The sequence below is a fragment of the Lolium rigidum genome, chromosome 4, assembly GCF_022539505.1.
Source record: "Lolium rigidum isolate FL_2022 chromosome 4, APGP_CSIRO_Lrig_0.1, whole genome shotgun sequence".
NCBI lineage: Eukaryota > Viridiplantae > Streptophyta > Magnoliopsida > Poales > Poaceae > Lolium > Lolium rigidum.
The window spans coordinates 75,865,292-75,879,024 of record NC_061511.1 but is presented as its reverse complement, the minus strand read 5'-3'; the positions used below and the strand labels follow the sequence as shown (position 1 = coordinate 75,879,024).

The window sequence follows — 13,733 nt, the reverse complement described above, 5'->3', positions numbered from 1 at the left end:
CAGAACGCAATATTTCGGAAGATCAACTGTGGAAGGAAATTATACCAAAAATCCTATTTTTCAAGATGACGAAGGAAGCCAGAAGGAGGAGCCAGGTGGACCTGTGGTGGGCCCGAGACCATAGGGCGGCGCGGCCCATGGCCTCGGCCGCGCCACCATGTGGTGTGGGGGCCCCACGCCCCTTTCGCCTCCTTTTCTTCGCGAAACCCTTCGTCCCGAAAACCTAAGCCACGGCAGGGTACCTCGCGAAGAGTTACAGCAGCCTCCGCGGGGCGGAGAACACCGAGAGAGAAAGAGCTCTCCGGCGGGCGGGAATCCGCCGGGGAAATTCCCTCCGGGAGGGGAAATCGACGCCATCGTCACCGTCATCGAGCTGGACATCATCTCCATCACCATCATCATCATCTCCACCATCATCACCGCCGTCTCCACCGCTGGACATCGTCACCGCCGTAGCAATTTGGGTTTGATCTTGATTGTTTGATAGGGGAAACTCTCCCGGTATCGATCTCTACTTGTTGTTGATGCTATTGAGTGAAACCATTGAACCAAGTTTATGTTCAGATTGTTATTCATCATCATATCACCTCTGATCATGTTCCATATGATGTCTCGTGAGTAGTTCGTTTAGTTCTTGAGGACATGGGTGAAGTCTAAATGTTAGTAGTGAACTATGGTTGAGTAATATTCAATGGTATGATATTTAAGTTGTGGTGTTATTCTTCTAGTGGTGTCATGTGAACGTCGACTACATGACACTTCACCATTTATGGGCCTAGGGGAATGCATCTTGTATTCGTTTGCCAATTGCGGGGTTGCCGGAGTGACGAAACCTAAACCCCCGTTGGTATATCGATGCAGGAGGGATCGCAGGATCTCGAGTTTAAGGCTGTGGTTAGATTTATTCTTAATTACTTTCTTGTAGTTGCGGATGCTTGCAAGGGGTATAATCACAAGTATGTATTAGTCCTAGGAAGGGCGGTACATTAGCATAGGTTCACCCACACAACACTTATCATAACAATGAAGATTATTTAGCCGTATGTAGCGAAAGCACTAGACTAAAATCCCGTGTGTCCTCGAGAACGTTTGGTCATTATAAGTAAACAAACCGGCTTGTCCTTTGTGCTAAAAAGGATTGGGCCACTCGCTGCAATTGTTACTCTCGCACTTTACTTACTCGTACTTTATTCAACTGTTACATCAAAACCCCCTGAATACTTGTCTCGTGAGCATTTACAGTGAATCCTTCATCGAAACTGCTTGTCAACACCTTCTGCTCCTCGTTGGGATCGACATTCTTACTTATCGAAAATACTACGATACACCCCCTATACTTGTGGGTCATCAACGGCCGATCGCAATCTAATCTTGCGACCGGCCGTCATCGGTTTCCTTATTCCAACGATCAGTCTATTGGTTCACCGGGCAAGAAGGCGAACAGTGCAGGACGCGGGACACACGGCCACAAGGGAGGCGGCTGGGACTGCCGTGGTTCTGCGCCGGAGAGGCAGATCGGCGTTGTTGTCTCGTCAAGGACCCGTTCACTGAACGGCGGCCGGGGAAAGGGGGCCCTTCCGCAAAGTATACTCGCGGCGTATACCGCAACTATGGTTTCTGACCATAGTATTTGTGTTGACCAACAATGTATGAGGCACTTATTCCATTTTGTCATTCCATTTGCTTTGGTATTTCCAAAATACCGATGATTAAAATGTTTGGTCCCCGTACACTCTGGGGTGGCGTAAGTGAGCCTGGTAAGATAGCACAAATATCAATCTCTTGTGCATCGGACTTGGTCTCACTTACGCCATCCCGGAATGTTAATATTTGTGTTGACCAACAATGTATGAGGCATTTATTTCATTTTGTCATTCCATTTGCTTTGGTATTTTCAAAATGCCGATGATTAAAATGTTTGGTCACCGATACACTCTGGGGTGGCGTAAGTGAGCCTGGTAAGATAGCACAAATATCAATCTCTTGTGCATCGAACTTGGTCTCACTTACGCCATCCCTGAATGTTAATATTTGTGTTGACCAACAATGTATGAGGCATGTATTCCATTTCTCTTGTGCATCGGACTTGTTGGTCTCACTTTCTTCCATTTTAATCATAGTAGGAACCGGATGAAGACCCCGATGCAAGCGAGCCTGGTGGGTAGAGAGGAGGGAGCAAAGGAGGAACCGGATGAAGACTACTTTGTATCTCGAAATTGTGAATTTTGTATGAATTAAGAGTTGTATGCAAAACATTTGACACTTGCCACTATATATGTATCTCGATCGGGCTCTAAGTACTGTGATGATGATGTATAATGTTGCTATGTTATATGTGTCCATATTATATCTGTCTATCTGTCTATATTATACTTGTATACTGTGTACAAAACTTGTATAAAACATGTATAATACACTAGGGAGCACAAAATCGAGTATACTTGTACATTGTTCTGTGGCGCACCAAAATAGAATTCAGTGGCGCACCTATTTCTGCGGCGCAGCTGACCCGCGTGCGCCACAGAAACCTTAATTCTGTGGCGCATGGGCATGTGCGCCACAGAAACCTTATTTTTGTGGTGAAGTTTCTGTGGCGCACCGCCCATGCGCCACAGAATCACTTTTTCGTGCGCCACTGATGAGGCTTTTCCTACTAGTGCAAAATTGTGGAAACTATCCTCTTTGTAATCAAGTCTAAGAACCGGCGGCTCACCTTTTCTTCGGGTGTCAAATCTCTCTCCTCATATGGAACCACGTCCTTCCTTGAGCCAGCCAAGTCGATGTTGGTACCGACGGGTGGATATCGACCCAACTCGACTCAACTCGTAAATACCCGTTAGTTAACGAGCTTGCTCGACTCAACTCATTAACATAACGAGCTTTATCTAAAAAAAAACATAACGAGCTTAAAATCCTAGCTTGGCTCGACTCGGTAAATACTAGAGTTGGCTCGATAAGCTTGATAAGCTCACTAAAAAACTGAACAACACAATCAATTCATGATGGTGTAAGATTACAAGAAGGACGGTTCATCATCTATGCCTTTTCATGTAGATTTGTGCAAATTCGATCTAAGTGCTCATGTTTTTTTTGCCGTATTAGTCTCTATTTTTCTTTACTATTGACTATTGTATGAGCTAGTACATGAATGTAAGAATATTAACAAGCTTATATAGTACTCGCAACTCGACTCACTGAAGTTGTTTGGTTAACAAACCAAAAATACCGACTTGGCTTGACTCATTATTGTCTGAGTTTGAGCTGAGTAGAGCCAAATTTTCGAGTACTCGTTAAGCTAGTGAGGTTTGAGTTTTATTTCCACCCCTATTGGTACCTCCCTTTGGGTGAATGAAGCGTTCGTCCAAGATTGGTGGATGATGACGACGAGTCGTGGTGACTCCAAAAAGGCTATGGCCTTGACACCATGCCTCTTTGGCTCATTTAATCATCGAGAAGATCAAAGAGAAGTCTAGACTTCGGTCCATCACCGGAGCGAAAGCATTGTGAAATGTAATTCCGAGAGCCTAGGCTTGTATTTTAAAGGCGTGACTAATACTCAGTCGACTGACAATATTCCAATTGCAACCCACGTTGCAACTCATGACTAGCACGGATCATGATCTAACAGATCGAAACATTTGCAACCCATCTTAAAACTCATGACTAGCACGGATCACAAAACAATCCAATAGGCATGATGTTTTTCCTCTGTTGCAACCCCATATGCAACTAGAAAAAATTCCACTTGCAACCCATGCTAGCACGAATCATGATGCAATCCTCTGGTCTAACCAGGAGTTGACTAACAACTTATAAAAATAGTAAAACCAGTATCTAAAACCCCTAGGACTTGTCCTAGGCACTTGTCTAAACCTTCTACTTAGTCAATGAAAATAACAATGTTTTGGCTTGCTTAAAAAACCAACCGATTTTAGACATCGTGTTTTGGTTGGTAGGCATAGATGAACCTATTAAGAAAAATATTGCATTTTATGTAATCCTCCTCCTCTGCTCCATCTGGAGGCGATGCGACATATATTTGGTGTTTTTCTCATGAAAACAATCGTAGTCGTTTCGTTTCACGACTTCGGGTTTTCATCCGTACATGTGCATGCCCACTTCGTCGACTATTGGTGCTGGTCAGAAGATTCTCAGGAAAGTACAAAGGCGACGACGGACCTGGAGTCAGAGCGGAAGACGTTGCTGGGACCTTGGCTCACCGTCGACGACCTTTGATCGAGAAGATTTTGACGAGGAGCCCGCACCGCGTCGAGCTTCTCAGAATCTGCGGAGCAGTCGGCTCGAAGTTCAGCTGACAATGATTGCGATTGCGCCCTCTACGCCAAGACTTTCTGTACAGCAATACTGTATTCTTTTAGGGGATCAAGAGTTGTATAGCTTAAAAAAGGATATATGCTTCGGCAAATAGAATTCTGGGGGCGAGCTCAAAGCGTGGCCCAGTGGCGCCAAGGATTAGCGTGCGTGAGCCTAAGGATCGGTGCTCCCCAATCAGGATTCAGAGACCAGCTGTGCTGACGCCGTTTGACACCTTGGATCCTGGGCGGTTGCAGTGCACCTGAACACTAGCTGGAGCAGCAGCAATATTCTTACCCCAAATCCCCAGGCTCCAGAAGAAGAGAAACAAGAGGCCATCCACTATTTTTTAGCTGCGAACAAGTTGCGCATCGTGAACAGTTTTCTAGCTGCAACTTGAGCTTATAGAACGGCAGGTAGCTATAGAGGGCTAGGCCATACTTATAACCGGCGAAGCACATGGGTGCACGTTATGGCAGGATTAAGACAACAGTAACCACTTCCGATTTTGTCTCTCTACATATCTTATTTAGCAGAAAATCCACATGGCCAGCTACACCACAAGTTCAAGAACACTTACCCGGCAAGCCAAGTGCTGGGAGAGACATGCCCACCATTCTGCAGCCAGAGATAAACCTCTGCTGTTATCACATCAGAGGAGTCAAATTTCAGTACTCATCAGTAGTAAATCAAATACTAGATGAAAAGCTTTCTGTCCCTGTGTTCAGGGACAAGAGGCTAGCCTTCTGGATCTGCCCAAGTGAATATACAACCACAACTGACTACATCAGTGATTTACCTAGGTATCTGGGGATCAGGTGCTAGTTTAATGATATGTCAGTGACCCATAGCATCAAAATCAGGCATCAAATCATCCTCCATGCAAAACGAAAACGAAGAGTGCGCACAAGGTCGCATTTAGATATCATCAAAACATCAAAACATAAAACAGAACAGTCAGATAACTAGTAGCAGTTGTCTCCCTGAGGCCCATCCTTGAGCTAAACACCAGGAAAAGATGGGCAGGATTTCGTTTTCTTGGATAAGCTAAAAGAACAATCAAACTGCTACCTAGCTGTGCTGATACGGTGTGGTCCTCCAAAATCATCACAGCAGATTCTGGATATCACCAGAGACGAATGGGATCAGAGAAACAACACAAGATATGAGATTCACATGAGTGCATCATTGTATTGCGCTACTGCAGGCCAAAGTTCAGGATACAAATGGATCTTCAATTATCAGCAGCTTTGGGAACTTTGGGAGAATGCTTATTCTCCTCAAAATTGAGAAATATATTAGTATGTACATCACTCCTAGGCAGGAGAATAGGCTCAATAGCAAATTTGGATATGCAGTCCACTGTACAACTGTCTATGCAGGCCCTTTCCCCTTGTACAACAGCACCTACAAGCTGGAGTTCATCTAACCAGAACTATTAGTCAAACGTGCCCTCGATATAATTTACCTAGCCGAGAATCAATGAATCAAGTATCTACAGTTGGGTACTACCTCCTTTACAGCTCTACCATGTTCAACTTCACATGTGCACCATCTACCATATACTCCCAGTACCAAGACCCGCTGTCCATCATTTCCTTGCTTATACGATCTAACTTAACAGCAAAACCTGGTGAACAAAGAGAATTAATCGAGCTATATCAGATGCATGACATAAGCTATCAATATGCACACGGAATTTAGGTTCTCAGCACAGTAGTCTATTGTCTTATGAACCTCCAGGAAGAAAAAAAAGTAGTGTCATTTTCACACGTCGTTCTTGAACCAGAAAGTAAGGTACACGCAACTAACAAACCTGATCCGTCTTGAATGATGCGCATTCTGTGACCGTCGGGTACTTCAAACATATGGTTACCCTGGCAGAACAAAGAAATCAGATAATAAGAAAAATAGAAGGGTGGGACATAAACTTCGCGATGTTTCTTAATTTACACACCTTCAAGAGAACATCTTTTGCCTCAAATTCTGCATTTCCATGAAGAATAATCTTCAGAGATTCTGATCTTTCAACATCATGCTTCCAATAGACATTACTGGGAGAATCCCAGCTGATTCCATTGTTCACAATTTTAACACTCTGCAGCTTGCATCTCGCACACCTTCAGACAAACAGAGCATTTAGAGTTACATCCCTGTAGTACATTTGTGTGCTTCAGAAAATGTGTGCTTAAGAGTATACCTAGCACCATAGTGCAGTATTTGTTCACCATGAGTGTTCCTCTTGGTTGAACCCATGATGTTGTCAGCTAAAATAATAAGACTTCCATCCAGCTACAGTTTAAACAAATAAACTTAGTTTGACATATAATGGGGGGAGTAAATGCAAAATCATATGTTTTGATGGTTACCTCCACATCTTTCCATACAAATTCTGCCACCTCTATTTGCAATTCTGAACCTTTAGAGATGGACCCACCTACAAACTGCATGTGTGGACATGTAAGTAACCAACTGGCCACGAAAAGTAATGGCCAGAACTAAAAAACTCACACACAGAGAGCAGAATCTCAGACTGTAATTACTAACAACGAAACATGATAGTCATGTAGATGAACATTCTACCAGGGCCGACTTGTCAATTACGATATTTGTAAGAGCAAGCACACTGCATTTCCCATTTCTTTTCTGAATTTTGCATACAGTTTGTCTTCCTCGCGTTCTAGTTTAAACTTAACCGTCACTTCAGACTATCCATCTTTGTCATGCTCAATGTTTTGTTACGCATATATCAGATAAAGAAACATGTCACAGAACCAAGCAGCAGAATAGTGTTTCTCACTTCATGTGCAATCGGTTAGTATTATGCTAACTATGTGTTCTCATGTATGACTTCTTTTACTGAAAATCCAGAGGTAAATGCAGATAAATAATTATCTCGTGATAGATGTCATCAGTGTTGTCACGTGATAGGTACTCGTTTTGTTCAATATTCATGAAAGAGATTATAATCTGTTGGCCTATATCCCCACATACATGTAAAATACTAAAATGGGGCATCAAGGACACCTTTTTTTCGGCAATTTAAACTATCAAGGACACCTGAGAATATAACTTTACTTTTCTCAACTGCGCTATGCCAGTGGAAGCTCAAAACATATACCATGTGCAGAAACTAACTTAGTGAAGAGACAAACGCACCATTTCATGTGTTATCCATATACTTTTAACGTAACATACCTTTTGCTTTATGATCTCCCAAAATGGACCTAAAGCAGGATGAAGAAATATGAGGAACGGTAACTCCGAACGCAAGTATTCATTGTTGTCTTTCACCTGATAAGTAAAAAAAGATGCTCCAAAGTTAGTCAAGAACGCAAGTACCCGAAATTACATTACCTACAAAAATGAAAAATAACCCAATACATTATGACGTCTATTAGTAAATCGGATGTTAGATATCAATGTAATATTTGCATTTTTTGGATAAAGATTAATATATTAATATCACGAAGATATCAAGTAATTAACGCTCAGCAACATAATTCATGAGAGCTATGTTATTTTATTTTTTCCTGGCAACAGAGAAATGTTCAGACCGATATATCTAAAATAGGGTACACGGATGTATCTCCATATTCTAAGTTTCCCATTTCAGTTTCCTAAAAAAAACCTGCTAGGTCCTACTTCCAGAGAGTAGAGGGTATAAATCACTAACTAGCATTGCGTATTTTAAGAACCATAAAAATAACATTAACTCAAGATGAGGAACTGGTCCATAAGTTCAGGTATATGTAAGACTGTAACTACATGGTTTCATTGGTCTACCTTGCAGATCGCAGCAGAAGTAAATCAGATATCGATTATGACATACACGAACTTCGGACTGTTTTCCAGAATGTAATATGTTCCAAGTTGAATAAGATCAATATGGCTTATCAACCTTTACGGATATAACTGGGCATTCTAGGTCAACACTTAATATTCAGAATCCTCAGGGTAAGTGGTGAGTATAATTTTCCAAACATGAATGGAGCACAGAGATTTCAAGATATCACCCAAAATACTACTGTCATGGAAGCATAAACAGCATTCCAGCACTAAACAACCAGAGTTTTTTAACTCAGCCAATCACTGCTAGTACCACTTGGTTATGTGTTACTGAAGTGATAAAATACCACATGTAATGCCACTCATGTTACATGTGAAAATAAGATCAGAAAATAGAGCACAGATGCACATTCACCTTCGGAACTTCTATGCTGGAGCTAGAAAGGAGATCATGGGCATTACGCATAATATCGAGGAGTGAACCTTCTGGTGTCTGTAGAACAAGCAAAGTGAATATTATAAAACACAAGTCAGGGAAATTTTCAACTGTTAAGGTTACTGTACAAGCTTTGGACCTACGTCAATTAAATGTAGCAGTGTCAACTTGCTTGGGAAATAGGCTTTGATGTTGTTGTAGTGTCAGAAGCATCTTACATTAATGTTTCCATGCTATTAGGAACAGAATTTGGGTCCATAAAGAACTTGGATCAGTCAGCAGGTTTATGTTTTGTGAATAGGAAAATGGGCCTACTTAATTATAGGGTACCTTGTAGATTATTCTTCCAATAAGAACTAGACATAGCTACACGCTGACATTTACTGAACATAAAATTCGGTAACAGAAATATGACAACAGCTAAGTTTTACTCACAATCAGTCAGTCTGTCCTAAGAGTACTTTCAGGCATCCAGACAGACTTTGAATAGATGCGAATTTAGAATGTGAGGAAAAAAAGATCACCTGTGATACGTGGTAGTTTATAAAAGATGGAAACCTTAATAAGCATCTTTAGATTTTAGAATCCACATCAAGTTACATAGAAGGCTAGAATTCTATTGCTTTACATAGTAGCAAGATAATCTGTTTCTACTGCATAGTAGGCTAAGTTCGATACTATGCCACCAGGTTAATACTATATCAACATAGTATGTAAGTAGTTACATAGTAGTAAGATAATCTGTTTCATTGGATTGAGAAGTATGATATATTAACCTGGTGCAGTGATCTATCTTCTGGTTTGAGCTTCTTTTTAGCTGACGAAGTGACTTTTTTTCTTTCATTGTACACAATGAACGTGTCGAGCTCACCTGTTAGATATGAGTATGTGAGAATTCTAAGACCCGAGGCACAAATAAAAAAAGTAGTTCGATAGGGACATGAATACATAGGAAGCAAATATGTAACTACTTACATACTTTCTATTGCTTTACTGCACCTGTAGCTATATGTGTTCATAAAATTATCTGCTATATTTTGCATCGTGCACTCTAGCCTGCCACCAGCAGCACTGTCATGGAGAAAAATGAAGAGAAATAAGATACTTAATCATAATAAATCACTTAATTTAAACATGGCATGGTTATATATTCTAATTTGTCCCAGGTCCCCACTTTGCATAAACAGTACAGGTGCAGAAACTATGAAAGGTCAGAAGTTCGTAATGAATTTATTGGAAAGCATGTACCTACACTCAAAGCCCAGATGATCCACATATGATATTGCCTTTTTCAGATTCATTACCATTCCAGGTAAGCAACTAGCATTTCTGCGTGATCCAACTTCCTCTACTGCTTGAAGATCAACATACATAATGTTTGTATTTGCCGGATAGCTAGCCTGCAAACTAAATTAACAAAAACATAGATGACTGAACAACCGATAAATATGGACAAACAAAATGACATAATCTTAATGGTAAACACATCAACTGCTTCTAATTGAACCGCATTAACTAAGGCACATATCCTTCATCAAAACTGAAGCTGAGAAAACAAAGCCTAAAACTACAACATGCAACCAGATCAAGTCACCAGGTTACCAGCAAATTACTGCAATCCTACGACAGTAACTAGATGGAAATGCATATAACAATAGGTAAATATTTGCATCTATAGTTTTTAAAAGTACAGGTAACACAGCCTGGCTATTCATATTTTCCTGGATCTATTTTACACATTTTATTTATCGTCACTCTCGGAGATATTTCATAGGATACAGGTAAATTTTTGTTGCTAAGAACCACAGAATATAGTTTACACTTGCATAAGTAAATAAAGTCACCATCCTTCCGAATCAGATGAATATCCCAACACAGTACACATATTAACTCACAAAACTGGAGGAATGAGTAAAGCATCATGAACAGAATAATGGTATGCAGTTGGCCACTCTGGCCCTCTATTTGTCTAGATAGGGTATACAATTGGGAATGTTTGATAGAGCTATTGTGTGTATTACCTGCCATTATGGTCTGCAGGTTCTGATATGCCATATTTTTCAAATTCAGTGTACTCAATGCAAGTGATACCATATGCCCAAAGTCCATCCAAGTTCTGTTTTTCAATAAGAACATTCACCCCTTCAGTAGCACCTGGTCTTCGCTCACAAGATGCAAAACCTAGTTTCTGAGGTATGATATGGAGTCTTATGTCATACATTGTAAAGATTTAAAAAAAAAAGATGGAAGAATCCATAGACGCAAGATAGATATTATAATCTGATTAATAAAAAATAATGTGAATATTGAAAAGGAGCATCTCACATAAAAATACATTGTCTTTCTTTACCTTATTGTGACGCATGCCTATTCCTGCCAATGCCATCAGTGTCAAATCAGTTGCAGCAACAACATTGCTGAAAATTGAGAAAGAGATCTACAGTTATCCCCCTTTTCAAATAATTCGTTTACACAACAGAGAAAAAACAGATACGTAGTCCAGATTACCTGACTTGACGAACAGTTGCACCTTTTCTGCCATGACGATAAAGCCATTCGAATACACCTCTGTCACAAGCAAGTTTCCAAATAGCGCCATGACCACCAGGTTTACCAACAGGAAGAAGCGATTTGCCGACTAACCAGTCACCATCCTCAGCATTAACTACAGGTACCAATGGCTAGAAAATCCATGATGCAATCTAGTTAGGACTCGTCAAAGTTCTTGGCAAAGTGTGTAAATGACAATTGTTCAGAATAGAAATGCACACTCTAATGAATAGATATTACTACCAGAAGTGACCAATTAATATACCTGTTCAAACAAGCGGAAATTCTCCCGCCCTCTACCAAACCATTCAAGTCGTTCACAAATCGCAACTATGTGTTCATGGTTATTCTTCACAGAGCTCGTCATGATCGCCACAGGGGTTACACATTGTTTCCCAAAGATCTTGAAATGGAGAAACTCTCTAGCCTGCCAAACAAGGATGCTCACATAACATGTTACGTGCTACATAGGAAGTATTATGGGGGGTGGCTATGGCACAGAATTAGATTGCTTTAAGCAATTCCTCGGTAAAAAAAGTGCTCAAAGGTGAAGTATCATCATATAGAAAACACAAGTACCTGCAGATCTCGCATCAGGCCTTCGAGTAGAGATCTCCCACAGTAAGGAAGCAATGCGGCGGGAAGGGATTCACCAGTATCTGAGTCCACTAACCCAAGACGATCACCGGCACCACCAATCGGATAGATTTCACCCAGTTCTGGCAAGCCCTAGAGATGGTCATATTTTAGTGCATGCACGAGAGAAGATAAATGCTTCTGGCATAAATTTTAGTTAAAGAATGTCCTCCTTGTCATAAATCTTAGTGAATAATGCAGCATTCAGAATAACCTCGATTCCCCAGAGAGCAGCTTGAGACGCATATTCTGTATCCTCCAGTAGATTAACTCCAGTGGGGACATGGAAGTCGACAAACTTGTCTTGGGTATGCCGGTGCTTGCTGTCCTTGGATTTTGAGGCTGAAATCAGCTCCAGTGCCATGATTTGGTAGCTGGAGCACAGCAAAACCAATAATATTTGAAATGCATGCTAATGTCAACGGCTCAAAGCTAAATGAAATGGTTGGAACAGAAGTTTCAAATACTATATAACACTATAGTAGGACAAATAAGTTATGGCTATCAGGCAATCAGCTTACATGCCAGTTGGCAGTTTTGATAGGTTAAATTTAAAGCGACGGCCGCATTTGGCAGCATGTGCTACTTGGCCGTGTACGCAGTCTCCAACCCAAAGCAGTGCAGACTGCAGAGTGCAAACAAATAAGCGATGCTCACCCTATGATGCCGCCGATGCAGTCGTAGAACTCGTCGATGTCTCCGAGAAACTTGAGCAGCTGCCGGAGCAGCTCCGTCTCCCCGCCCCCCGCCACGTCCTCCCCGCTCCACTTCCCGACCAACCCGGCGAGGCTGTACAGCGCCTCACGCAGAGCGCTCCCGCTGCTGTGGCGCTCGCGGTCGTGGGCGCCGTTGCCGGCCCAGCCGAGCACGTGGTCCTGGCCGGCCGCGACGAGGCATTTGAGCAGGTAGGCCTCGCGGGGCTGGAGACCGCCGAGAACCCCGCCGCCCGACGCGTCGCCGAAGAAGGCCGCGACGTGGGGCTCGGCGTCGAGCGCGCGGAGCTTGTCGTCGAGGGAGCGGGCCGAGCGGAGGCGCGCGCGGGCGGCGGCGAGGCGCGCGAGCTCCGCGGCGAGCGGGTGGTGCTCGGGGGAGGGGCTTGGCCCGCGGTCGAGCGACGCGGTGGAGACGCGCTGCGAGGACGGGGAAGGGGACGGAGACGGGGAGGGGAGCGCGGAGAGGAAGCGGGTCCGGGCGCGGCGGCGTGGAGGGGGGCAGAGGGGCGGGAGGAGCGGGGAGAGGAGGCGGAGGTGGGGAGGAGGAGGAGGCGCCATGAGTGGAGTGGAGAGCTTGGTGGCAGGAGGCTCTGGGATAAGAGAGCGAAACGGTTGGGGGATATGCTCCCAGCCGATACGGTGCCGACCAGAGCCGGGACACCACACCGGAGACCGGGGAGGTAGCGGACGGGTATATTCCGCTCGCCTCGCCTCGGCACGTCGGCCGTCGTTTACGTTTGATTGAGTGGGTGGGCTGAGCAGTTCATCCTCAGCTACTTTTGCAGCTCAGTGAAGGCCATGTTCGGCCTTGGATTTTGAATAACTGGGCCTGTCATGTTCCTTTTTTACGAACGCCATGTCGGCTATTTCAATGAAGTGGGCTATTCCAACAGAAATTCTGGAGAAAGCAAGTGATCTCACATGACATCCACTTTGTCTCCCTCCCAGGTGCATATAACCTCCCAACATTCTTTCGTCCCGTTATGTTGATATAGCAAATGTTGGATAATTAGGTACAATTTCCATGATTAATTCCAGAATATTAAGCATGACGACAGTAACTACTAACATGTGAAACTCGAACATACTAGATGCAGTGATCAACATGAACAGTAGCAGAGCAAACAGTACAACATCCATCGCTAAACAGATCGAGATATGTCGCACGTACCGATCTGGTGGAGGTGTAGCAGACGATGTTGCAGCAGTAACATTGTTGATGACGGGGACGATGGGTCGTAGTAGACGGTGTTGAAGACGGCGGTAGGCAGCACCGCCGACTTGGACGAAAGGCG

At 43.1% G+C, this 13,733-nt stretch overlaps 1 protein-coding gene and 1 non-coding gene across 2 annotated transcripts; one reads left to right on the top strand and one right to left on the bottom strand.

Annotated features, from left to right (window-relative positions):
* Positions 1 to 2,459: 2,459 nt before the first annotated feature.
* Positions 2,460 to 2,569, top strand: LOC124650756. Its single transcript, XR_006987174.1, has one exon. It is a non-coding gene; the product is annotated as a small nucleolar RNA SNORA5 (small nucleolar RNA).
* A 2,911-nt stretch (positions 2,570 to 5,480) lies between these two features.
* Positions 5,481 to 13,296, bottom strand: LOC124647260 (UTP--glucose-1-phosphate uridylyltransferase 3, chloroplastic-like). The gene is made up of 18 exons (XM_047187226.1): positions 13,263 to 13,296; positions 12,383 to 13,028; positions 11,940 to 12,099; positions 11,669 to 11,818; positions 11,355 to 11,516; positions 11,048 to 11,220; positions 10,890 to 10,956; positions 10,561 to 10,727; positions 9,788 to 9,946; positions 9,519 to 9,610; positions 9,316 to 9,410; positions 8,519 to 8,596; positions 7,513 to 7,608; positions 6,684 to 6,758; positions 6,515 to 6,606; positions 6,272 to 6,434; positions 6,131 to 6,191; positions 5,481 to 5,944 (listed from the first exon to the last, which is right to left on the bottom strand). The coding sequence occupies exons 1-18, from the start codon at positions 13,294 to 13,296 to the stop codon at positions 5,832 to 5,834; spliced, it is 2,583 nt and encodes an 860-aa protein (XP_047043182.1). The 3' UTR covers positions 5,481 to 5,831.
* Between the last annotated feature and the right edge of the window lie 437 nt (positions 13,297 to 13,733).